Source organism: Toxotes jaculatrix, chromosome 10, assembly GCF_017976425.1.
Source record: "Toxotes jaculatrix isolate fToxJac2 chromosome 10, fToxJac2.pri, whole genome shotgun sequence".
Classification (NCBI taxonomy): domain Eukaryota; kingdom Metazoa; phylum Chordata; class Actinopteri; family Toxotidae; genus Toxotes; species Toxotes jaculatrix.
The window spans coordinates 13,603,217-13,629,475 of NC_054403.1; the positions used below are offsets into that span (position 1 = coordinate 13,603,217).

Here is a 26,259-nt window from a genome sequence, read left to right on the forward strand (position 1 = left end):
GAAGTGAAACAGAAGTGCCAAACAAGGTGTGTCAACAGTCGTGTCTAATGCATTTGGCCCCCTTAGTCTACGTACTGTAGTTACTCCTTCTCTTTGAGTCTCTCTCTCTCTACAAGCCTCTTTCTTCCCCTTTTTTCATTTATTGTTAGTTTACATACTTTCTGAAGAGACGGTGAAAATATCATGTTAACACCTGGGTGATTTGACAAGACAGCCACAGGTGGACCAGGACATACTTGCCCCACAGGCAAAACAGGTGTAATCAGCTGCAATAAAACCAACAGCTCACCTGTGTGCATGGTCTACACAAAGAACAAATGACCACACAGGTTACAGATGTCTCAGTCTGTAGGCCTGCTGACAGACGATCACCCTCTACAAGTATCCTTCACTGTTTACATTCCTCTCCTCTCCTGCTTCCTTTATTTCCTCCCTTATTCATTAAATGTACCTTTGAAAGTGCTTTTGAAAGGGTAGATATGGAGTAAGCGTGGGTGAGAGAAAGAGAAAGTCTATCTAAAGGTGTGAGACAATATGTATGCAAATGTTCTCTCCGAGCAGCTCACCAGTACGACGGAGCATGCCTGCCACGGGGCAGCAGGATGAGGATTTATCATCCAATATCACCTCATCATAAATGATCATGATAAACACATAAGCCAGGCTGTAACATAGTTAGACACCATCTCTAACCCAGCCACCTAAACAGAGTAGTAAATCAGCAGAGATTATATTGTAATGATTTAAATAATTAAGGCGTGGAGGACTTGAATACACCAAAGGCTTGGACACAGGGAGGTGAATAAAAATAAAAGTGTTTTGGCATTTAAAAACTGGCATGGTCTTACACCAAAAAATATTACTGCCTAGTCGGCCCACAAACGCACAGACGGAGTTCTTTTCAATTGCACAGTGCTCGAGCCAGACGGGAGAGAATTAATAAGGCACTACAGTGTATCGGTGTTACTGAATTGGCGGTGTTTCATAACAAAGTCTTTCTGAGCAGTTATCAATTAGAAACAATTAAAAGAGCCATTCATCATTCTTACCAAGCCGGCTCCGTACAGGGAGCAGCGCTGACAGAGAAGCTGATAAAATGTAATCAAAACCATAATCAGCTAGCACTCCTTAGCAGAGCCGAACAGAGACAACGTAGAGTATCACACCTCAGACTAGCTCCACTGGACAGAACACTGTGCACGCCTATCAAACAAACCCATGGCCACTGAAGCGGTATCTGTGTAGAAAAAGTGACAACAGGGGAGGAGCAGGTTTAAACTCAAGCTGTGAATAAACTTCAAAACATGCTAGAGAAATCACACAAACAAGTCCATCCTTGGGCCCTTGGCAATCATCGGTACAACATATGTCTGCTTGAGTATAAAGCCACATGCTGATTTTTTTGTGCGTATTCTTCTGATTGACATGCAGTTTCCTTCTTTCCTGGAAAATCCTCGCCAAGGCTTCCCATATTAACGTCCAGATTATCAATGTGTTATTGGTAACCAGTGTGGATAGGATCTTAATGCAAAGATGCACTAGGGGAAAGCAGGCCCTATCCTGTACACAGCATATCTCTGCACATCCAACTTCCCCAGCTCTCAGTCCCCCAGAGGTGATCGTGATGGTACAGGGTGAGGCTGCAAACCCCCCCTCCTCCAAGCCTCCCAGGCATATGGCTAATCAATGCAGCCTCTTCCGTACAAAGGTAACTCTATACTCGAGCAGGGAGGATAGGGGAGCTACCAGCGCGGCCTCTCCTGTCTCTCTATCCCTAATGAAGCTCCCAGGTAAACAAATCACTGTACACACAGGCAGATGGCCAATAAGGGAACAACCACCAGGGCTTTTTGATGGAATCATGACAAAGTTTTTAAACTTACCAATTAGTCATTTCTTCCCTCTCAGCATCTGTTTATCATTAACCAAAACTAACGCGCAGCTACATTAGTTTAAAATGCTCAAGGTGTTATTATGCACATATACACATTTGTAATACGGCTGAAGACGTATTTTCATTTGCTGGACTGGAGTCAAGTTGCAAAATGGGAGGAGTTATTTCAGGCATCCAGGGTTTCTGGAAGTAAAAGTCCTGTTCAGTCTCCACAGAGATCAGTGGATGCCAAAAAGTGATGTATAAGATAGACAGATTTTTGTCAAGGAAGAAAAGAAAAACTGGTGATGCTCATCAAACAAACTCAGATCAAAAGTACGTTGAAGTTTATCCTCTCGAGTTCACTGCCTGAAATTCCTGATTCCCATGGGGGCGGCATAACAGGCGGTTTGGGAACCATTTGCAACGACAATGTTAGGCAACTGGCAGCTGAAGCACTTCCAAGACTTGGATGGGCATGAAAGTCTCCCTGTTCAATCATCAGTACAAAGTGTGAGGCTCAAAATAATCTAGTTGTTTGATAAGAGGTCAAAGAAAAACTGTGAACACGAAAACTTCAGGAGAGTTAAGTGAAGTTAAATGAAGAAACTATGACACATTCTGAATTTTCTACAGCTCTTTCTACTGCTGTCCTCACCATGGCAACGGCCCCTGAGGCCCGCGCATATCGTCGCGTTTGGAGCCATTCGCCATACCAAACAGATGGAAGTTCTCAGAAACAAAGCTAAAATATTTATAACCAAAGGCCTTAACTTAACCCTATATACTGTATTACATGTAGTATTGTTTAATTCAATTATCAAGGAGAGTGTCATGTAGCTATGAGGATGTTTTAAAAGAAAACTTAAAAAGCAAATTTGAAGTGGGAACAATACTTCTGGAACTTTTCACTTCACTACTTGGTAAATGTAATATGATGTGGCAAATGAAACACTGAGATGAATGTTTTGTGGATGTATTATGAGCAGTGTCCATGATACAGAGCTTGATGTTCACATTAGCGCTCCCCCTTTGTATGACTCAGTATAATCCAGTATAGCAGCTTTTAGGGTTTTGTCAAAATGAAAAGTGTTTGACGGACAGAATCATCATGCCAATCCAAGGGGGATTGTGGGAGATAAAAGATTAAAGTTGATTCTAAAAACTATAATGGATGGGTTCTCAAAATGACACATTCTTTCCCAGTAAACTATTATCTGCTTTATGTTGGGATGAAACTCTTATCTGAACTAATCCCATTCATGGCAATAATCTTGTCCGTATAATAGGATTCACCATTAACTAATTACCTTTCATTCAATATGTTAACAATGACTCAATCAGAAAAACTTGGCATGATCTGAGGACAACTGTTGGCAGCTATACAGACCACGAGCTCAGGGGGGCGAAATAGGCTGCTGTATGTCCTCAAGCTAGATTTAATAAAGAGAGGTTATTATAAAGGAATATTTTCCCTGCTCCCCCAATCTAGGAACTGGCAGTAAGACCTGTCTCATTCTCCTCACTCTGCAGAGCAAGTAATACCCACTAATCCTAGACACAGAAAGAGGCCGTGGGGATGAGAGAGAGGAAGAGAGACAAAAAGAAAGAGAGGGAGAAAGGGAGAGAGGTAGGGGAAGAGCTAATGTCATTATTTACAGTTTTTATGCTAAGTCCTTTCTTCAGTCATTTACACCCTCACCCTTACACCCCATGTTGTTTATTGGGGTGGGAAAAAGTGTGTATGTTTCTGTGTGTGTTCATGTGCTGCATGTGTGCTATGTCACCAGATCATGCCCAGTGTGGAGGACACAGACCAAAGAGACGCAAACCTCAACAGTGTTCACTTAGACAGGTTCACGCTGGCAATGTGGACACGAACACACAACACACACACACACACACACACACACACACACACACACACACACAGGAAGCTCCCAGGCCCATCTTATCCAGTGTGATGTAATGAGATATCTGCTGTTTCCCATTTGAGCCTCTTCATCCTCCACAGAACAGAAACAACTGATGGAAAGGAAAGGAAAGGAAAGGAAAGGAAAGGAAAGGAAAGGAAAGGAAAGGAAAGGAAAGGAAAGGAAAGGATGGGAACAAAAGGACAAGGAGAAAAATCTGATTCCTGTGTTTCTGTCTTCCTCCTTCTCTCTGTTTAAGGGAGTAATATGTCTCCATCTCTGTCTATCCTATTGTAATGGAGTGGGTCTCACTACGCTGCCTGAGGAAATTGCCTTATAGTCCCTCTGACCCTCTTCTATATGTGGAGCCACAAACACACACACACAAACAGACCACACACACATACACTCTCATGGCGGTGGCCCCAGTGACACTGCTTAAATATTAATGACCTGATTCTCTCTCATTAATAATAGCTGCAGCACTGATTACTCTGTGAATACCACTGTTTGTGTGTGTCTGTGTTTGTGTGTGTGTGTATACACACATATGGAAGTATGCCTACTCACAATGTGTGAGCCAACTATTTGTTCTGCCTGTCACTGGCATATTACACTGTGATTCACTCCAAAAGGATTAGTGACATTGCAATACTAAGGTAAATTAAATAATATTGAATTACATAACAGCGAGAATGTTAAAGGTTAATATATGGTGATAAATCCATTGTCAGTTTGTGTCGGCGTGCATGTTTATGGGTGCGAGAGAGAATAAAGAAGTTGGAGGGATGGAGGGTGTATGGATAAGATGAGCAGACATGCACATACATACATGAAAAAGATTTAAACGTGGATAGGCAACACACACAGATGCAAATGTATAGACTTACAAATATACAGAAACACCCACACAGACGGGCATTCGCTCAGTTAAGCCATGCATGAGGCGTGCGAGATGCAGCTGGCTTAAGCTAGCTTAGTACTAAACACAACACACACATAGACATACACACGTACACTGGGGGCAACACAAAGAACGAGTAGACATCAGTATCCATTGGGTTGTAATGGAGAGCTTTGCCTCCCCCTGCTAAGAATAGCAATACTGTAGCTAGCCATGAAAGAGGAGAGAAAGGGAGGCTGTGGGTAGAAAGAGGAGTGTGATACGATGAGCTGCGTGTCCTTTAGTAACGGTGAGTCAGCGATTTACAGTAGCACGTGGCAAATGGAAAGCGATCCAAAAGAGGGTGGTCACCAATTGAAAACTTTCATTGTATTAAACCTAGGATAGTTGTTAGGGAAATATATGCTTGAGATGCAATACTAGTTAATATGTCATTACCAGTGTACTAGTTTTTGTGTGTGAAAACAGTGTCCAATGGTAAAGCCTCAAATGTTTATACTGTTATATTAGGCTACTTGGCACTACACCAGCTGCTCTTCATGTTTGGCATGTATGAGTATACTGCATATCTGTTTGTGTATATGTTGGTGTGTGTGCCCTGGTATGTGTGTACATATGTGTGTATATATTTATGTGGCCAGTGACCCTGCAAAATTCCCATTTCCTTGATGAATTACATTGAACTACACTGAGACAGGGAGGGAGAGAGAAGGAGAGAAAGAAGGAGAAGGCAATCATTGTTTCTTAAGATTGTAATGCAGTTACAGGACAGATGAAGCAGTGTTTCCCAACTTTTTTCCACTCACTCACACATAAACACTTAGAGCTAGCTCTGCCATCCTAGAAACGCACACTTCATAAGCCTGCTTCTCAGGCCGCCCCCTCTCCCTGCTGACTGAAACCCCCATCTCACCCTCTTTCACCCATTAGGCCGCCCACCCACCCTGGGTCTCTCTGGCCCTGACTGCCGTTACTTGCATTGTCTGACTGCGGCTGATGGAAATCATCTTATTAGAGCTGTGCTAATGTCCACTCTGGATTCCTGGGACACTCCGGCTGTCCCTATTTTAATTGGCTGACTCTATTAATATTTCATTCGTTTAAATACAGTGCATCACCTTTCCCTTCGCTGAGTCTGACCCCGTGGCTGGCTGCTCTGTATGTCAGACTGGGAATATAGATGGGGGAAATTATTTTCACAGAGACAAATCACAGAATTCCTTTGGATTTTTTTTTTTTTTTTTTGGTTATGGTATGTTTTGTCGCATGTCTAAATCACGTGCCACCTCCTCTTTTTTTGATCTGTGGAACAGGATTTCTTAATCTTTTCTGGCCTGTAACAGGGTTTTTAGGGTCCCTAGTAATTATAATGCTGTAAAAATATCACATGAATTTAAGTATCTAATTTCTTTGTTTTCAATAAGAGTATAAGAGCAGTGGAGACAATTCAGATGCCCAAGTACAAACATGAGGATTCATGGACAGAAAGAGAAGAATTAAACTTAGATGTGAATACATCTGGGCAGAGCGAACCAAACAAACTTTAAAGGAAGATGTGGATTCACTGTGCACTAGCTATAAAAATGCAGGTGAGCACGTTGCTCACTCAGAAACGCACACACACACACACACACACACACACACACACACACACACACACACACACACACACACACACACACACACACACACACACACACACACACACACATACATACACACACACCTGGCAGCCCTGGGGCTACCTCCAGGACAGAACGGGTGATGGAGCAGGAGGAAGGAAAAGAAAACACAAGGAGTGGAATAAGTTGGGGAGGGTGATATAAAAAGATAAGAGAAAGAGAGGAGACATGACAAATAGATTTAAATCAACACAATTCATTTGGCACCTAATATAGTAGTTGTGTTATAAAATGTATCATACATTCATTATGATCAGCTATTATTTTGTTGCTTTTGTAGTGTATTTAGTGAGATGACGCCAACAATGGACTGCTTTTACCATGTAACAGTAGACTTATAAATCTTTTAGTCTAGTTCTGAATCAGGGATCATCCAGATGTCTTCTGTGATGTATCTGTAGTGTGCCAGAGACTCCAGAGATATGCACTCACAGTCTAATTTTGTGGTTTGTAGTGAAGCAGGCATTTTCCTCTTCGCTCTTGAAATGTCCAGTACGAGAAAAGCTGCTGGAGGTTAAATATGATCAACAGCTTTTTATTGTAGCAGTGCGGTAGCTGCATTACTAATTTCATTTCTTCCCAAGGTGACTTCAAGGTGAAGTTTGGTCTGTAAAATAAACCAAATTATTATTATTATTATTATTTTTTTTTTTTTAAATGAGATGAGTGTGATCACTGTGCAAGTTTAAAGGGGTAATGTTTCCAGGTCTTGGGGAGTAACTTCTGAGTATGTGAAAAACAAAGTTGTATAAATCCTTTTCTGTTTAAATACGTACACATAAATATGTATAAATCCTTTTCTGGCTCCCGAGAGATCCACAAAGTCTAATAAATTGTGTCAAGTCACGTCACTTGAGCCAGAGTCTGCTGTTGCTGAGGTCTACAAGATTAAATTACAAAAATTTCGAAAATTACAAAAAGAAATCTGGGGTGTAGAGTTAGAAAGAAGTGAGTTTAGCAGACCTCTGTAGCCTGCTCCTCGCCTCTGCTTAAGGTTAGAGGCTGCAGGCTACATTAGCCTCTGCCAGCAATCACACCCCTGAAAACCAGCTTCCACACTAAAGCTCTTGGTTATAAAGATTTTGGAAATATTGTAACATCCTGTTAATGAGTGCTGGCTGTGCTTCCTGTTTTATTTTGAAGTTCTCAGATGTCTTGTCATTTCTGCCCCTGCGTGTCTCCTGCTTCCTTGATCATATACACCTGCTTCCACTCCCCTGGTTTCCCTGTTCCCCTGCCATATTGTCTTTGTTCATCTTTGTGTGTTCATTGCTTTACAACATTTTTTCTAGTGTTAGTCTCTATTGTTTGTGACTTAGCGTTGTTCTGTTTTTTTTTTTCTCTTTACCTGGATTTGATAGTTTGATGTGGACAACCTGTGTATGACTGCCTGACTTTCCCGTAAAAGACTTTGTCTTTTTTGAGAGTCTTTCTCTGCACCTGAGTCTCGGATCTGCTCAGAAATACATCTTGCTCCATTGTGTGTTGTGGTGATAGATGCACTGTGGGAATGTTCACTTTTGAGAGCTATTTTAAGGAATCCCAGTCAGCTCTAAGATATTTTTTTTTACCCAGCACAGATACCTTTTCTTTCATATGCATTTACATGTACCATGCATCTTTCTGTGTAACCGTATCCTCGTGTGAGCTAATATGAGATTAGAGTGGAGAGGCAGAAATCAGCTTACTGAAATGTAAATCCCATGATCCAGTGTTTATTCATCATCTCACTCTGAGTTTAAAATCAATATTGTCCTCCATATGTTAGCACAACACTACACCTCACATGCTTTGGCTGAATACACTCGCAGAATTCTTATTTAGCTGTGTTTGTGTTGCTTCTGATCAAAAGCAGCGCTCTCACTTCTTTGCATCACTCTAAGCAGACTGGGTGCGAGTCCCTAAACCTGGCAGTTTGACACAGTTGGGTACAGGACCAAGAAAACAAACACAGTTGTTATGAGTTTCAACTCTCAGGGCAGCAGGAAGTAAGTAAAGAGCTTGAGAAAGTTAGTGTTATCCATCTGAAAATACCGTCTGCTTCTCCTATTGCTGTAAAGTTGAGTATTTGGGAAAAAAAGCAGACAATTTAGCACATTATTTGAGGTATCTAATAGACGACAGAGTGATGGTACTCAAACTTGACATTGCACTAGACTTTATTTGGCAGCCCTAAAGGTGAAAATTGGTGCTAGGAGGAATGTAAGCACAGGTAGGATTATAATGTGACAGCTTCGGCAGCTAGGAGTTTGTGTGCACAACGTGTGTGTATGTGAGTCATGGCTGCTCCTGCGGCCTTTAACACCCAGTCATCTGTCATCCATCGGCTCAGCTCTGCACTGCTGCCGTCTCAATCGCCTGACATAATATTACACACACACAACACTCACTTTCTCTGTCTCTCTCCTTCCCTCTCTCACACGCACGCACACACACATACACACAGTATTTTGACAACGAGCCACAAGCACAGAGTGTGAGTGGCACAGAAACACACACACTGTGTCCCCACAGTGTTCCCTGATTAACGAGATGGTTTGTTCTCTTCCTCAGGTCTGGACCAATCAGGCATGAGGACACAAATCTCTCCCCGCTGGTGATGCTGAAGGCCACCGGCCACTATTTATTGGCAATCTCAGCCCTAACTACCCAGACAGAGAGAGCAACACGCTTGCCACAGGCAGACACCACCACCGCGTCTGTCTCTGTGTGTGTTTTTCATGTGCTCCCGGTAAATTTATCTTGGGGAAATAAACATGCCTGCTAGTATCATGAAATAACCGTTTGAAGAAACATCAAACAAATACACACACACACACACATGAAGATATACTGAGGGATCTCCCCGTTTTTAGATTGTGTGGGCGTGTCAATAGAGTAGAGGCATTAAAGCCACAAACCCATCAAAGCTGTGATTAAAGCAGATTAGAACTTCTCGACTAAAGAAAAATAAAAAATAAATGTCTTCTTATATCTCAACAGAATAATTCCCTCTTCTTTTTTTTTTTTTTTTTTTTTTTTTTACTTCTCTGGACTTAATTAGTAGGATTTAGCAGGCTTGGTGCTGTAGCAGCTCAGCTAAACATTAGTAATTGCCGTGTTTATCTGCTTTCAGAGTAAAAAATAACCCACACAGAGAGGTTGTGACAGTGTGGCTGCTTTCACCAAAGCAATATTCCAGTTTTGTTCGCTGAAATCTGAAAACAGCTCCTCATGGCAGATTCTTTTTTTTTTTTTGGTTTTTCTCTCTCTGAAAGGCCTTGATGACAGCTTTGTTGGTGAAACATTTAACAGTTATTTTAAGAAGACTTCAATTGTTTACAGTGTTTCTCTTCTTTATAGCTTTAACATCACATCAGCGGCTAAATTACACTCAGTCCTGGCCTGAACTTCAGCCTCAGAGGTTTGAACTGGAGTGACGGGGAGTTTAACGGGGAGTTTAACGAGAAGGCACTTTACTTGTCATCTCCTCATTTCTCCTCTCTTATCTGCCCTCTGTTCATTCTTGACTCACGATCACATCTCTATCTTCTATCTTGTTTATCTCCCTAATAAGAGAAACCTTTGATATCTGTGCTTACTTATTACTGGTTCATTTCCACAGACAACAAACAGCATATGTAAGGCACAGACGGAGGACGCATTCGAAAAGTACCGCAAACATTCAAAGGATGCTCATTTAACCCGCTTAACATTCCTGAACTTAGTCATTAATTATGACCTGTAAGTGGAGTTATGAGAAAGTCAGCAGCATCTACTACACACTAGCGATGTTCATACCATACAGGAATTCAAATGCATAGAGATGTAGTGGGAGGGAAACGTGGAAGAAGAAGAGCCAGAACTGAACTTGGCCCATATTCCTACTCTTGTGTATGTGAGTCATTCTTTGCATAGTCAGACACGCTGTGATCTCAAACCTGGCTCAAAGTCATTACAGCAGGGCGGCCAGAGGTGATTCAGGGGCAGGAAAAATGGGGAGGGAGTGAGAAGATTAAAGAACTTTAAAGTTATAATTCTTAAGTTTTCCATTGTGTCAGATCCTGTTTTTGATGCCGTTTATGGTTGGCATTTTTTTCAGCAATAGCTGTTCATTGTACTTACACTCTGTAATTACGTCTGAACATCGACCTAATGAATCTCAGCAACAAGGAAGTGCATTTTGTGTTGTTTAGGTGGACATCTGCTGATAATAATTACTTTGCCTCTACATTTCAGCAAATATCCGACCAAACATCTGAACACAATATAAGGACTGTCAGAACTGGGAGAAAATGAGACTATTACAGGTGGAGTCCACCATACCTGCACTGCATTCAATTAGTATACATGCAGTCAATTTGCTATCATTGGATCCTGAATGCAGCCTATAACGTTCTTTTCAACAGTAGTTATTCGCATTTTTCCAAAGAAAAGCAAAAACTTCTTTGTTTACTCAAGTAAATCTGTGTAACATCTATGACACTGCCTGGTACGCCACCACCCTAAATTACAAGTCCTGTCACGTTCATCCTTCCTCATCATACACCTCTCATCCCCTGACATATAAATACAGAAATCAGCTGTCAGAAGAGGGGAGAATAAGGAGCTGTATTTTGCAAATACACTTAGAGAGTGTAACAAAACCAGATTGTTTCAGTACACTCAGTGTTGGATGTGGTTATTGGTTACTGGTGCGACAGAGCACACCCAGTAGAGATGAAACAGACTTTAAACTTTGACCCAAAGCAGGCAGTCAAGCAAGGAAACAAGGAAGGACGCAGAGGAAAAGAGATGCAAGGGATGGATAGTTCAGGAGGAAGCAAGAAAAAGCTGAGGAAGAGAGGTCAAAAGTAAAAAGCAAAGGGGAGAAGAGGGAGGGGTTTAGCTTTGTGTATGAGCTGTGTAAGAGTAGAAGGCACACACAAACACACTGATGATCACAAGCCAGAACACTGTGGTTTGTCAGCTTGACTGGGAACCCTTTCAGAAATCTCCCAGAGTTCTGAGAAATGGTAGGGAGGCTAGAGGGAGGGATCACAGGGGGGAGCGTGGGTAATATGCCAGGGAAGTGAACTAAGTTTTCTCTGGTGTCAGCACATCTGCTGTGGAGGATGATCTATCTCCCTCTCATCGCTACAGGACGATACATATGGCAGGAGAGGTAGAGTTCGCACATAAGCTGCTCTGTGACAACACACACACACACACGCAAAGAGCACGGCCGTGAAGACATGCCAGCATGCTCGGTAATTGTCTCAGCGTGATTGTGACCACAGCTGCAGAGGACACATTACATAAAAGCAAAGGGCTTCCACAGTCAGTTTGAACTGCCTGTGCTAGCCAGTGGCTCAACTCTATTACAAGCTCCTCAGATGCAGATCACCCCAAACAAACTGAATCCTCTAAAAAAATCTGTCTCTCCAAGCAGAGTAAGCTTAACACTTCAAACTGACCCTGGCCTGATTTATGTAGATTTTGATGTGATCAATGTTCTTCTCACACAGAAACTTTCACATTACAAATACACAGACACAGATTACTTTTTTTTTTTAATCAACAGAACGAGGAAACGTGTCTGCAAACTGCTCACTGCCAATGGAAAGTGTTCATCACGTATGTATAACAGCATAGCTTTCACTGTCACTGTACTTTATAGCTGCTCTTGGCAACTAAAGCGTATTTAACATGCCCAACTACATGAAGGTTTTGAATACACCTTTTCTCCTTGTTCTGCCTAAGCATCCCTGAGGAGTATTTTCTTTTCTGTGGCTGGTAATTGTGTCTCTTGTCTTCAAGAGCACCTTAAGGTTACTGCATGTGAAGCTGACCGAGCCCTTGGCCTCTGTGTTCACTTTTTATGATTAATGTTTTCATGGTTATGTTTAAACAATTCAAAACACTTCAGGGAAAGATTGTGGTCCTGGTACGAGTACACGCTCACCAACCAAAAGTGTTTTGGATACAGGATCAAATCTGTGGTTGGATACACTGGATCGGGTACAATTAGTTGAACAGAAACATATGAACTGGGATTGAAAATGTTGCAAAAGCGCATCCCTGCATGCATGATTTTAAATGCCAGTTTTTCATTCTATTAATTATTGCACTAGCATGTGGTTGAAGTGCTGCATGTGATCCTTTTTTTGTCTTCAAGAGTTAAGGTTTGCTTTTCTGCACGGCAACTTTGCATGTGTGCGCTGCACACTCATTTCACTCCACTAAATCTGTAATTCTGTTGCATTCCTTTGACAGAGACTCAGCTCCTCAATCAAACTGTAAGTACACAATCATAAACACTTAAAATACAAAACAAACACCTACATACTGCTCCACACAAACATTTGGACCTGTAATCTTACTGTACATATCTCTTCAAACTCAAATCTGATGGTGAGCTAATATTTAATTTTGCAGGAATATTAAGGATAAGCTGGTGTAGTAAATTATATGGATTGCAAATGAAATTGCTATACATGTTGATTTTGAATATACAATTCCATTACATTGCAATTAATTATGGTATCCAATTCTCAGTGAGGCATATTGCCCTGCTTGGCCTTTCAACCACCAGAGAGTGACTAAATCATGTTGCTGCAGCCGCAATATACGGGGTGTGAACAGAGCCTGTGAGACAAGAAAAACACAATTAAAAAGTATCATTAGATTAGTGTAGCTTTGAAAAAATGAAGATTAATAACCCAGCCTGCAGTTTGCCACCTACCACCACTGTGTTACTGTAATTGCTCCACACAAGCACTCGCCATTAAAGGTCAGGGATCAGGGAACAGTGTATGGACAACCACAACATGACCCATCTGGATTTGACAGTCACTCCGGTTCATTGGGTGCAGTAAACAGAATGACAAATGTGTATTTTCAGCTCCTGCTAAGCTCTAAGCGGGCTTTGTTTTCGCCTCCCTCTCTCTATCCTCTCATCTCTGCAGCCATTCTCCACTTTTATTCGAGCTAAATCTGAACACATCAGACTAATGTTACAAGACGTATCAGCCAGCTCAGGAGGAGCAAAGATGAAGATTTTGGAAGATTTTCCAGTCATGCTGGAATTTCTCTTCTCCTCCTCTTTCTCATCTATAGAGATCCAAAAGTTCATCATGATTACAGCAAAATTCACAAAAATACCGTAGGGACTCCACTGATGAATTTGTTCATTGTGATTTAAACTCATATCAACTTCCCAGAATTCCTCAGGTCTCACACCTATACCTGAACTCTCTCCAAAAACCAGCTTCCGTTGGTCACTGTGCGGCCTATGACCCCTGCTGACAGCAGGCCAACACAACCCAGGGCTCCTTTGTCTCCCTCTCTTTTCTTGACTGCAGGGCAGCAACAATTGCTTGGCTCTCCCTCTCTTCTCTGCTCTCTGATCTGTGGCCTGCTTGGAGCAGACTGCTGCACTGAGTCCTTTCCTCAACTGCAGTGGCACGAGAGCCGGCTTAAGATTAACCAATAGTGAGGAAGTTTAATTTACCACGAGCGGTTATGGTGTAAGTCTGCCAGATGATTTTACGAGCAACAGGAGCCACAAAGCAGAGTTAGCATGAAGTGGCTAACTCTGCAAGGAGTGCAAAGGAATGACCAGAGTGATCTCCTCAGCGACACAGAAGCCAGTAAGCCAGCAGCAAGACAAGCCTGCACCGTGTCAGGAAGCTGTGTAAACCTGAAGCTCACTGGACCACAAATCACCTCTTTATGGACTTAGTAATATTAACTGTGACCAGCACAGAATAACATGGCAGAGCACGGCTAAGCACAGGACTGTGTACATGTATTGATTTGGTTTGGTTTGATTCGGTTTTGCAGGTAACCAACAAACCTTATATTTTAACAGCATCTTATAGCTTAATAGCATCTTTATCCTACATGAACTGGCCTTAAACATACACCCACAGTTTCATCCAGTCCAATCGGCTCTCACTGATTCTGCTAACTTGTTTGTAGCTTCCTTTGTTTACCTATCACACAGGCCATGAAGTCCCAGCTACCATTTTGAGTCAACCATTTTGTTTTTATTGGTTTTCCTAGATCAGAGATTTTGTGCTCTCACTCTTGTTATCTGTTAAATAAATGCTTTTGAATATACCGGTCGACCTATTTGAGGTTTAACTAGAGTGAAAGTTTTCCTCTACTTTGCAGAGCACCAAACCCATTTAACCTTTACTAGCTTCTGATAGGTTAATTATTAATTAATCCAAAATGATTTGTTAGTGTACTCTGTCAGTATATTCTTTCCCTTTTTAAGCATGATGCCCCGACATGAACAAAAATAATGCAATTATTAATTATTTCTGATAGCCGCAATTGATAAGTTGTTGCACCGACACAATGTCCTACAATGCTAATATGCTACATCCATCTATAACCTGTCCTACTTGTTTTTAACCCACTGACTGTCTGAGCCATAAATTAGTGTGTCTGTCCTTGATCCTCATGGCTAGTATTATAGACATTGCCGAATGAAGAAGCACAGAGCTGTGTTTTATTCAATTAAACTTCCCTAGGGGGCGCAGCAGCAAATGAACTGCAGCCTAACAAACTCCCACCACCACACATCACTCTGCTAATCAGACAGCTGCCACGAGGCGCACACGACACTTTGACAATTACATTCTCACAACATGGATGTCTGTGCGTTATTGCCACTGTGCAAACAGAAACAAATCCTGTCTTTGTTTGTGACAGTTAAAAGTAAGTTTTCATTTGAATCCGATGACGACAAAGGTCAGTAGCAATTTCAGTTTAACACTAAAAGTGCAACAGATGAAACTCCTGTTTGTGTAAAAAAAAAAAAAAAAGCTAGTACGTGAATGTTTTTTCCTTTTTACAAAATTCATAATCACCATAGAAATATAGATTTGATCACAAACACACTCAGAACAAGAAAACTGCTGTAATAGCAGTGAATGTGTTTGGGTTTCCAGCATGATGAAAGCCTCATTCACATGAGAGGCTCATTAACCTCTGAATCAGCAACCATAGTATTACATCCTCTTTACACACAGTGCTACATTAACCTACATGGTGTTTTAGTGAGTGGCTGCTCATACCGGGGACCATTATGTTGCAGTTTAAAGGCCCTGCACGCCCACACAGGTGTTTTTAGTTATTCTGGTTGATTAGAGCTCAGTTCAGCTTGATGTTGGGTGGAGTCATGCTGGGAGTCACTAAACTCTGTGTACTTATAAAGATGATAAAGGTGCAAATTTTCCTCCCCTAAGAAATGCAACAAAGCTAACAGGAGATCACCCACATAGGCCTGAAAGGAGCTATAATCAGCCAAAATAACCGAAAACATTTGTATGTGTTTATTTTTTCTTTCACCATGGCTGTGTAGAAGCTTTAACATCAGAAAACAATGTCAATTTCTCCTGCTCTAGCGTGCACATCAAGGAAGCTTATTCAGCGATGGCAGTGACTCCCACACTTCCCTTAGCAGTGCCAGATTTAACACAGTGTGTGTGTGTGTGTTTGTGCATGCATATAGAGTGCGTTTGCGGGGCTGTGACAGTAGTGGGAGGAAGGAAGTCACACGCCATCTCATCTTCCATGAGCTTCTGTCCCTTAGGTTGACTGGTTACATAACTGATGCTAACACAGACCACTGGCCCCCTCCAGGGAGGTCTGTTGCATGTAATTGTAGTCACACACTTGTACCTGCTGTGTGTGCGAGCGAGTCAACATACATAAAAATTGAGATACTGCAATATTATGAAACACGTGATCGTTGCACAATCATAGTCCAGCTACTGCACATGTCCTACACTGTTCTTAAAATTTTAAATAAAAATTGTACTATTGTCTGATAATGTTGATTACTATCATGTGCTGAGTAGGTTTCTTGGCCCTCGTATGAATAAAACATTTTTGATAAAACTTTTCTCTGTTAAGCAGTTTAAGAAAAAAAAAGTGACTAAGACTAATGACTAGTTTCATGTCCGAGTCTAGACAGCTCGATGATCTAATTATAATGCTTGAACAGGTTTTCTAATGTAATCACACACACATTCTTTGAATATAATAACCTTATATTTAACCCCTATACTATATTCATTTTCTTATCTAAAACCTTAACCTTAACTATACAGTATTTTGATCCCTATTGCCAGAAAAGATTGTTCCCCAAAGATTGTTAATAATAATTCTTCTGAGAATTCCCCAAGAAATGACATTGTATTGCAAATAAACTGTGGTTAATATGCTGAAGATATGGAAGGATTTGGCAACTAAAACACTTGGTTAGGAGGAGCTCATGGTTGAAGCAAGCATTAATTGCTGGTCTGTGACAGGACGTAAACTACGAAGTCAGATGTACACCAGCACTGGCACCTAATATTAGCATTCAACATAACCATGAGGTAAGGAATTACTGAATATGAGCATAATTTCTGGGAAATTGAGGTCAGAATTTTTTTTCTTGGTTCCTAATTGGGTAATCTTCTTGCAGCCCCTTGCTTTAAACCTAATGGTATTCGCAACTTGATCCTGAACTCAGGTCATGCAGGACCACCATTATATAAAATATAAAAAATACAAGGGCCCACATTTAGCTATGTATAACAGGATTTTGACATCAAGAGTCTGGTTATGAAAATATGAACGCCACATCAGAGGCAGCACCAAGGCTCGGAAAGGTGCTAATCTTGTCAAAACACTATGATCACCATGATTATAGTGACGCTCTCTCAATCACTAAGGCTGTAATAACACTATTCCTCTTCATCCCTCCAAGGCCTCCCTTCTTCTCCACCTCATCCAGTCCTTGCTCACTCTCCCTTTGTCTCACAGACAGACAAAAACCCACACACAGACACACACAGACAGACTGTGTGTGGGTCAGTGCAACAGCGGCGGCTGCAGACAGGAGCAGAGGTCGGCCGCACCCTGCTATTATCCCCCGAGTCCTGCTCTTTTTAAAGGCAGCGCTGTGGCACAGTGAGTGACGGCTCAATGGAAGGCCTGCTGGGAGCTTACTAGCAGGTGAGGAGTCAGATGAGCCAGAGGGAGAACACACACAGAGGGACGCAGCGCTGGCACACGGACAAATACACACTTCCACACCGGTAGACGCACAAATGCGTCAGTCAGTCATGAGTGAAACAGGCAAGAAATAAAACCTGTAAGCACACGGGGGACACACATACATGCAGGAATGCATGACTGCACAGATACACACACACACACACATATGCTGAGTGTGGTAATAAGCCAGTCGAGCTCTCCAGGGATAGAGCCAGTGGCCACAGAGAGGGAGAGGGGAAGCAGCTGGCTGCTGAAATACTTCCCCTTCTAGCACTGTAATTTCCTCCCTGAGGCACACCTGGGCCAGCACTCATTCACACATGTACACTCTATCTGTATGTGTGTGTGTATAGTGCACATGTGAGAGTATTTTTGCACCTGTGTATGTGTTTTGTCTTTTGTGTGTATGTTTCTGCTTGGCTGCATATACATGTGTTTACGCAGGTATGCGCTAATACACACTGCTGATCCAAACTGGTTCCCTGTTGCCCAATATTACACCCATGTTATTACATAGCATTACACATTATTATATACATAAAACACATGTTCCGCACAAAACGCAAGTTGTTAAACATCAGTGTGGTTCCGCTGCTCTGCTGACCTGTGGCCAGAACTAAAGAACCAGCTGATCTAAGGCCAGTATTCACAGTTATATACAGTTTTATTTGATGAACACAAAACTGATCACTGTTTGTGCAAGTGTCTGGGTCTTAACCTGATGATTCTCAATTAACACCTTTTCCTGAACACTGTATACATTTATTCTGGACTGCTGTCTTGAGTTTTACAGCACCATAATGATTCACAATGAGGTTTGTGTTTTCAGATTCTGGAATTTGCTGCTAAGCTTTAGGTTTTTCCTGCTAAAAATGCTCAGTCTCAGACAGCCCTTGGCAAATGACTTTGTTTACATAGGCTATATACGGTGAAGGAATTCTCCTCGAAAACCACTCATTTTAGAGCTTAACTGCAGCCTAAAGACTCTCGGGACAGACGGCTCCTGAATTCATTCACACTAAGGCTTAGATGGCCATTTTGCTTTAGGGTGAATGGGATGACATTCCAAAAGTGAGTATACACAGTTAGTAATAATCACTCAATACACAGGAAAACTGTGACATAAAAAATACAGCAGATATTTTTTTAGCATGATTTTAGTAATAATAAAACTGGCCACCTTTGTTTTTCACTTCCAAAAATGTGGCTGCCCATACTCCCTCTGACTTCTTTTTAGCTGTGGAATTATAGCCAAAACTACAAAACGAAGACCCTGATTGTATGAAACTGTAATTTCCCTTTAAAGCTGTCCATCTCCACCTGCAGCTTGTGTTAGCGCAGGTCCATAGGTGATACGTGATTAGAGGTTGCTCGTTGCACAATCTCTTAAATAAGCCTCGTAGTGACGTCAGAAGAAAGTCACCTTCTGATGGTTTTCAGGTGGCTATTTGGGATTCCAACTAGATGCACGCTGTACTGCAGAGTGTCTGCTGGGACCCCCCTGTTACACACTGAGGATGAGTTCAGGCCATTTATAAGTTGTGTGCTCACATCTCTAAGTGCTTAAACACGAGTCTCCTCTTAAAACCCTTGCACCATATGACTATCCTTGTGTCACACCAGCAGAGGCTGAGACAGAGCATAGGAGAGCAAGAAGGGGGGAGTGAGGGGAAAGAAAGAGAGAGGGAGAGGTAAAGGGAGAGTGGGTTCTCAAGGGAGCCCCCTTCGTTTTCTGGATGCGAGATGCAGACATTAAGCTACAGTGACTAGAACCACTGGCCTCTGTCTGACCCTCTTCAGCTTCCTTTCAGCCCGGGCTGAGGCTGACGCGTCATTGTATCGGCACTGTGAGACGTGGCATGCACCAACAACGCGAAAACACTGACCTAACAACATTGCGTCAGCCCTGAACAATAAAGCATAATAGAATACAGCACAAAACATACAAGAACAGCACAGGACAGCAGCGCCTGAGGGGTAAAACAAATGCAGGCTTTGTGTAAATGCATGGGGTCCTGTGTAGCTGCCTCAGTCCTCCGCCCAGTGTCAGCCCACCAGCTAATTGCAATAGCTTTGCCCCAGAGGCTGCAGGGAGCCTTTCTGCCTTGAGAACAATGCAGCGGAAATGTCAATGAAAACAAGTCAGCTGTAAGCTGTAAGTATACGATAGCACAGAACAGAGCTGATTGATAACATGCTCCGAAACACAACATTCAGCAGCCAATCATGCTGGTTCTTTAGTGCTGAAAAGAGTTTTTAGACAGTAAACATTAAAAAAAAAAAAAGGTCTTATCATTGGTGTAAACTGGTGACATTTATGCATAATATTAACGTGGGAAGTCTGGGTAGCAGACTAGGTGAAGGGGATTATGGGAAAAAGCCCTGTGATAGTCCATCTGTCTGGGCATGTCTCAGTACCCTGGACACAACACTGCACTGGCACGCATACACATGCTTATATACACACAGCTGAAGCAGCACACCCACACAGACAGTCCAGTCCCCCTAGACAAAATACTAAACTCCATCCTCACTGTCCAGCCTCGGTGAAAAAAAGGAAAAAACACACACACACACGACTGCAGACACCAGGGAAGGAGAGAGGAATAGCAAAATGACAGTTTGTTTGGGGCAAAAAGTAGAAGCAAGAGTGTGTGAGAGAAAAAAAAAGAGCAGAGAGAACAGAGGAAAAGGAAATAAAATTAGCAGAACAGAAAGACATTGATCAAAACCACAGATAAAAGAAGGATATAAAATGAAATTGTAAGAGGGGAAGAAAAGACAGATTGAAGGATGGAGCTCTGTCCGCCCGGCAAAAAATGAATGGCAATCCTTCGTTTTCTATCGCTGCAGCGATTAATTGACGAATGTGCCACATTAATAATAAAGCTTGCTCTCTCCACTTAGGACATTGATTCACACCTCCTCAGCTTACGGTGTAAGAAACCGATCAATCTCGCTCCTTCTTCATCTCTCTTTCTCTCCTTCTTGAGCTCCTCTATTACCTTGCTAAATATAACTTCCTTCCCTCTGTCTTTAGCCAGGAAATGAGTCCAACATTCAATAACTGGCTGTGAATTAAGCAGGCTTGGCAAAGGAGATCTCCAGAAATGATTGATTGATTATTAATTAATTCTCTGATTTCCCTGATTGATCTACAGAGGGGAGCGATTGTCTGAGAAAGAGAATATGGGGGAATAAAAGAGGAGAGGGAAGAATCTGATTTTGTGTTAAGTGGAGGACGGAGGAGAAAAGAAGCAGCAGGATCTATAATGTGCTTCCTGTGTGTCCGTGTGGCTGTGATATTACAGTGATATGATGTAACAACTGGAAGGTAAACCTTATGTTTACATAATGTTGTGGTCTAGAATAGCTAAGACAAAAGATAAAAAGGAAAAAGAGAAGAGAAACGAAGAGAGAGATCCACATCAAATGCTACTGGGAGCAGCACATGCCTGCTCGTCTGTCTGTCTGTCATTCTGTCTGTCTGCTTAGCCTTGAAAATCCCAGCACTCAAAGCCAGACGACCACAGAACTCATGCCCACGCCATACGCGCACGCACGCACACAGACACACACACACAAGCGCACACTGTGGCCTGTTCTATCCTACGCTATTGATCTGCACCCCACTCTTCATTAGAAAGAAAGATTCAAAGGCAACAAGGAGCAGTGAGACGTGTTGTGTGTCTGTGCGAATGCAGAGTGTGTGCGTGTCTGTGTGTGTTCAGAAGTGTAAATGTATGATCAAGGGAGTTGTGTAAGCTGCATGTGGTTACATCCTGTATGTGTATGAGCTTCCGTATAGGGTTTTATTTATTTATTTTTTTGTCGGGGTGTGTGTGTGTGTGTGTTTGTGCTTACATGTGTGTGTATATACGTGGATGTACTGCCAGGTATCAGTAACAGTGGGAGCAGATCTGTGTTACTCCAATGCAGTCTGTCCTCACTGGGTGTTCCTATGGAAACTCTCTCTCTCTCTCTCTCTCTCTCTCTCTCTCTCTCTCTCTCTCTCTCTCTCTCTCTCTCTCTCTCTCTCTCTCTCTCTCTGTATATTATTAGACGTTCTTGAGTCAACTGCTCAGAATAGGAAGACACAGATCTCATCTATTGCGATACACTCGTTATAAAGCACTTCGACTCACGCCTGTGCAACACGGTAGACTCGGTTCTTTGAGAATATTTTTGCTTTGGTGATTAGTTGAGATGCAGACTCTTGCACTGGCCCGGGTCACAATTGATTGACTCTTAGGCATCAGATCAGTCACAGTGATTGGACAGCCACTTCTACTGACACAAGCCTGAGGCATGCACTGCAGTAATTTTTTTTCTCAGCATGCCAAGTTCTTGACAGTACAGTTGACAATACTGAAAATAATCTTTTCAGTGAGTTTTTCTTTTTTTCCATTTTTCTTTTTTTCTATGCAACAATAAGATGTGCACGTTTTAGATAGTATACAATATATACTCTAGATCTCCTGGTATGAGCCAAGATGTGGGCAATGGCGAAGTACTACTTTCCAAATGAATGCAAATTTCTGTGCTAGCTGCAACAATTTCAATATGTATTTACTTGTTTACATTTCATTTTGAAACTACTTGAAGTGGCACAGTATTTGCAACTGTTATCTATTTAAAAAGATAAGTGTGAGATCAGCCGTTTTGTCCTATTAGGTGTTACATTCCATATTATGACACTGCCCTTTTACATCCTTGTTGTTCATGTACATTAAATGTTGGCTTTAGATAAATACAAGATTGAAACGTGTTACTGTGTGTGTTTTTTTATATGTATATCTTACTGTAGGGAGTTACTGATGTAGAATGCCTTTGAAGGTCAAACACAAGACTGAAAAATGTACAATTAAAGAGACAGTTCTTGTGCTTCTTGTCCCTTGGGGTTATTTTAAAATAATAAATACATGAATATTCCCATCTTCCAAATTGATCAAAACGTTCTTTAGTTTTGTGTTCAGCTAAAAGGTAATGTAAAAAAACACAGGGATAAATTACTTTGATTCATTTGATTAAAGTGCAACTCGTCGTGTATGAGCACTCTTTTATTTCATCTGATGTTTCACCAGATTTTATTTTTCTAATTTAATTGTAAAATACGTTTTGGTCATAATACAAAATAAAACAGATTAAGAGATGAATTTTTACAGTGAAAATATAATTTTTGCTTGTGATAATGTTAGGACCTTGAGCATTAAGGCCTATCTGAATACATATTTGTCTTCCTTCCCTCTCCCAGAGTCGACATGCTTTGTCAAACTCAAAGTATTATCCTTCCTCTAAAATAACGTCCCATCTTGTTGTTTCAGCTCATTTATTTCATCCGTAGGGTGGAAAATAGAGGCAGACACGATCAGAAACCAAAGACGTGAGCGCTAGCTGTTAATTGTTAAAGCAGCCAAGGCAGCGTATAATTCTATAAAAGATACAGAGGGTGTTACCTTACCAATCAAACACGTGTGTCTCCATATGTCACTCCTTTCTCACTGGAAAATTAGTGCAGTGACAGGAGGATGCGTTTGAATGTGTGTAGGTGTAATCTTTTTGACAGCAGGGTATGCTCACACCGTGACTCACTGTCTTTCCATACAATAGTTTGATATGATTATAGAACCAGGTGTGTATGAAGGAAGAATGGTTTAATATTTGTGTATAGTTTATTTGAGGAAGAATGAGCCTAGCCTGTGCAGTGTTGTAGGAGACTGCAGAAAACATTAACGCTAAAGTTAAAGACCTGAAGAAAAATATTCATACTCATGTGGGTTTTTAATTTAGGGTGGATGACTTCCACCTTGCAGTTTAAGTTTGAATGGAAAATAAGGAGCTGAAGTGTGCATGAGAAGCATCCTGTGAAGGGTGCACAAAGGTGGATGGACAGCACAGTTTGAGCCACAGACTGACCTCTGGAGTGGTAGTCTGCCGCCGCGCTGCCGACGGGCGCTTTCCTCACGGCTGAAGAGCGATAGACGATGTGCGTCCTTCCTCCTCCTCCCTCCTCCTCCTCCTCCTCTTCTATCACTCCGTGGCCCCTCTCCACTGGCTCGATAAAAAACTCCTCTTGCTCCGTCCTGATCATGCCAGCCTGAAAGAGAGTGTGGAAAATTAATTGGATGACATGAATATGAGTAGGTGAACTCTGACATCATGTTAACCGCATAACACCCGGCTTCTGCTCCGCCCTTGCTTGGCTCTCAATCCCTACTCCATCCATCGTTTGTCTCCTTTGCTGCCCCGACAGTTTAAAGAAAGAAATTGCTTTACTCCATTTCTGTGTTAGGGGTATGCTAGGAGAAAAGAGGAGGGGACCGCAGTGATCTCTTCTGGGGACCTGAAGGGGGCCAGAGTGACACCTGGCATCCAAAATGGCCAACACAAGAGCAGGAGATGAGACTGTCCCACTCCCATCCTCAGCTAACACATTCTGTCAAGTAATTCCCCACGTCCACCACACACACACACAAACACACATCAGCATGCACAAACGCAAACTCACAGGAAAAGAGGGAGATGGGGGGAGAAGGGGGGGTGGAGGAGGGAGGCTGAAAGAGATGGAGAGAAGTAAAGAAGCGTGCATAGAGAACACACATGAAAAAAAATGAGTTGCGTGCACATACACGGGGAAAACAGGCACTGGGAAAATTGCCCGTCACTCTCTCTTATTCCATCTGTCTGGTTAAGACAACTGGTAATTACCAAGGCAACGCGCTGCTGTAGAGGAAAGCCATGGGGGAGAACACACAGAGAGGATGGAGAGGCTTTGGAGAGGAAGAGCTCAAAAGAAAGAGAGTGATAAATGAAGAAGAGAGAACACATCGATATGATCAGCGCTTGTCTGCTTCTCCCTCCGCTCTGACAGGAGAAGGAAGGGTTGATGAGAGAGATGAAGAGAGGAATAAAAAATTACAGTACATAATTACATAATAAAAGAATGTGTAATGAAAAGCTTAGTGTGTGGACTGCACTGTACAGAGTTTTGCAGAAAGACATGAGAATCAGAAATCTCACCCCAGGGAACAATGGACAGGTACAAATGCCTCACCTTAAAACGCTGCATTGAAAAGACCATTTAAACTCCTTAACCTATCATAATGAATATTTATGTTCTGTTCTTCTTTGTTTTCTTTTTCCACTTTGTGTCTACAACTTTATGTCTTCATCTTGTAATTCTACTACTGATACTACACGTCTTATCCTGTACAATATCTGTCTGTCCTGGGAGAGGGATCCCTCCTCTGTTCCTCTTCTTAAAGTTTTTCCTTCATGAGCTCTTTGTGAAACCGAGTGATTAAAGAGGGTGTTTTATGTTGCTCACACTGTGAAATATGTGATTCTGGGGTAAATTAAAAACTGATCAGTGCATTAATAATTAAAATAAATAAATCAGCTATAATCAATACTGTTAAATATAAATGAATCACATGACTATTTGCGTATGTTCACCCACGCTTGCAGTTCTCATCAGCTCTATGTAAAAGGATTTAGAGCCTTTTAGCTCATTGTTTTGGCTTTATGGCCTACAACTTAACTGTATTGGTTCAATCTCGCTGCTCTTATCAATCTCACTTCCAGACGCAGCGGGCAGCAACAACAACAACAACAACAACAATAACAACAATAAACTCTGATAATCCCACCGTACAGGACATGCCTAATACAGAACAGGGACACACACACACACAGTCAGTTAGCGACTAGCTGGTGTACATAGTGATGCATTTGGCCAAGATGGAGCCTGAATGTAACAAATAGTTTTAATTTACGAATGCACCTAGACTCAATTCTTTTGTGGATACAAGTATGCATACCACTTATTGAATCCTTTGAGCTCTAAATAAAATGGAGTTTAAGAACTTGAATGCTGCTTGAATACCCCAGAGAGGCGGATTTGAAAGGAACTGGATATTAACAAAAGTGGCCTCTCAGAAATAAAAAGGTTCTCTTTTCTTGCCTTTACTCTCGTCCTCTCCCATTCCCCCGCCCCGTTTCTCCCTGTCAGTCTGAGGCTTTGGTCTTTGGTCCCGGAAGGATGTCGACAAGCCACTGACCTGCCCCCCCCACCACCACCCCCTTTCTCTCTTTCTCACTCCACCTCTCTTTCTGTCTCTTCTCATCCCTCCATTTCCCGGAGCTGTGGTGCAGCATTCCGATCGGAGCTGATGGATCTGCGATGGTGCATGCATTCCCGCTCCAGAATACCAAGCAGAGACGAGAGGAGAGCTGTGTCAAAGAAAAAAGATGACATGTGGGACTGGGAGACATGGTTGGATCGATCAGAGCCAGCATAGTGGGGGCGGAGGGTTAGAGAGTGGGGAAGGTGTGAGGGAGCTGAAGAACTGGACACGTCCTTTGAAAAGCCTAAGTGAATAAAGCATCAAAGCGTCTGCACACATTTCCATAGTGGGAAGCATTGTCTTCATCTCCTCTAAAGCTGAAGCAGCCAAGTCCTAGCAAAGGGGATTATAGGGAGCCTTGTCCAAACACTGTGTCCAGAACAAGTGAGAGAAATTCAGATTCACTGGCAGTACACTATCGGGTTAGGTTACTCAATGACAGGGTTGAGGACCACATAGTGATAAGATATGAATCAACCACATGTTGGTAGGGGTATAATGCAAAGCTACTAGCTGCCTCTATGTGTGTTTATAACCTGGATTTACACAAGAGCAGTTTGACATTGGTGGTAAACTGTCAACTGGGCGATGGGGTAAAAAAAAATGAATATTACTGCAAAGACTGAAATGGTGTTTGAATCTGTTCAGAATGTATGATTTGCTCAGAAAACTGTATTCCTATTAGGTTACATCCCCAATCAATGGTCAGACACTCACACCACAATCTTTTCTATGATTGGTT

General features: G+C 42.0%; 1 protein-coding gene across 2 annotated transcripts in view; it reads right to left on the reverse strand.

The window, feature by feature from the left end:
- Positions 1–26,259, reverse strand: part of LOC121188927 (A disintegrin and metalloproteinase with thrombospondin motifs 2-like) — a 106,775-nt gene that overhangs the window by 36,564 nt on the left and 43,952 nt on the right. Inside the window, exon 4 of one of the 2 annotated variants that reach the window (XM_041048872.1) lies at positions 23,308–23,488. In XM_041048872.1, the coding sequence (XP_040904806.1) occupies positions 23,308–23,488 (181 nt within the window). The remainder of the gene's footprint in view (positions 1–23,307; positions 23,489–26,259) is intronic. The other variant, XM_041048873.1, reaches the window with a different exon arrangement.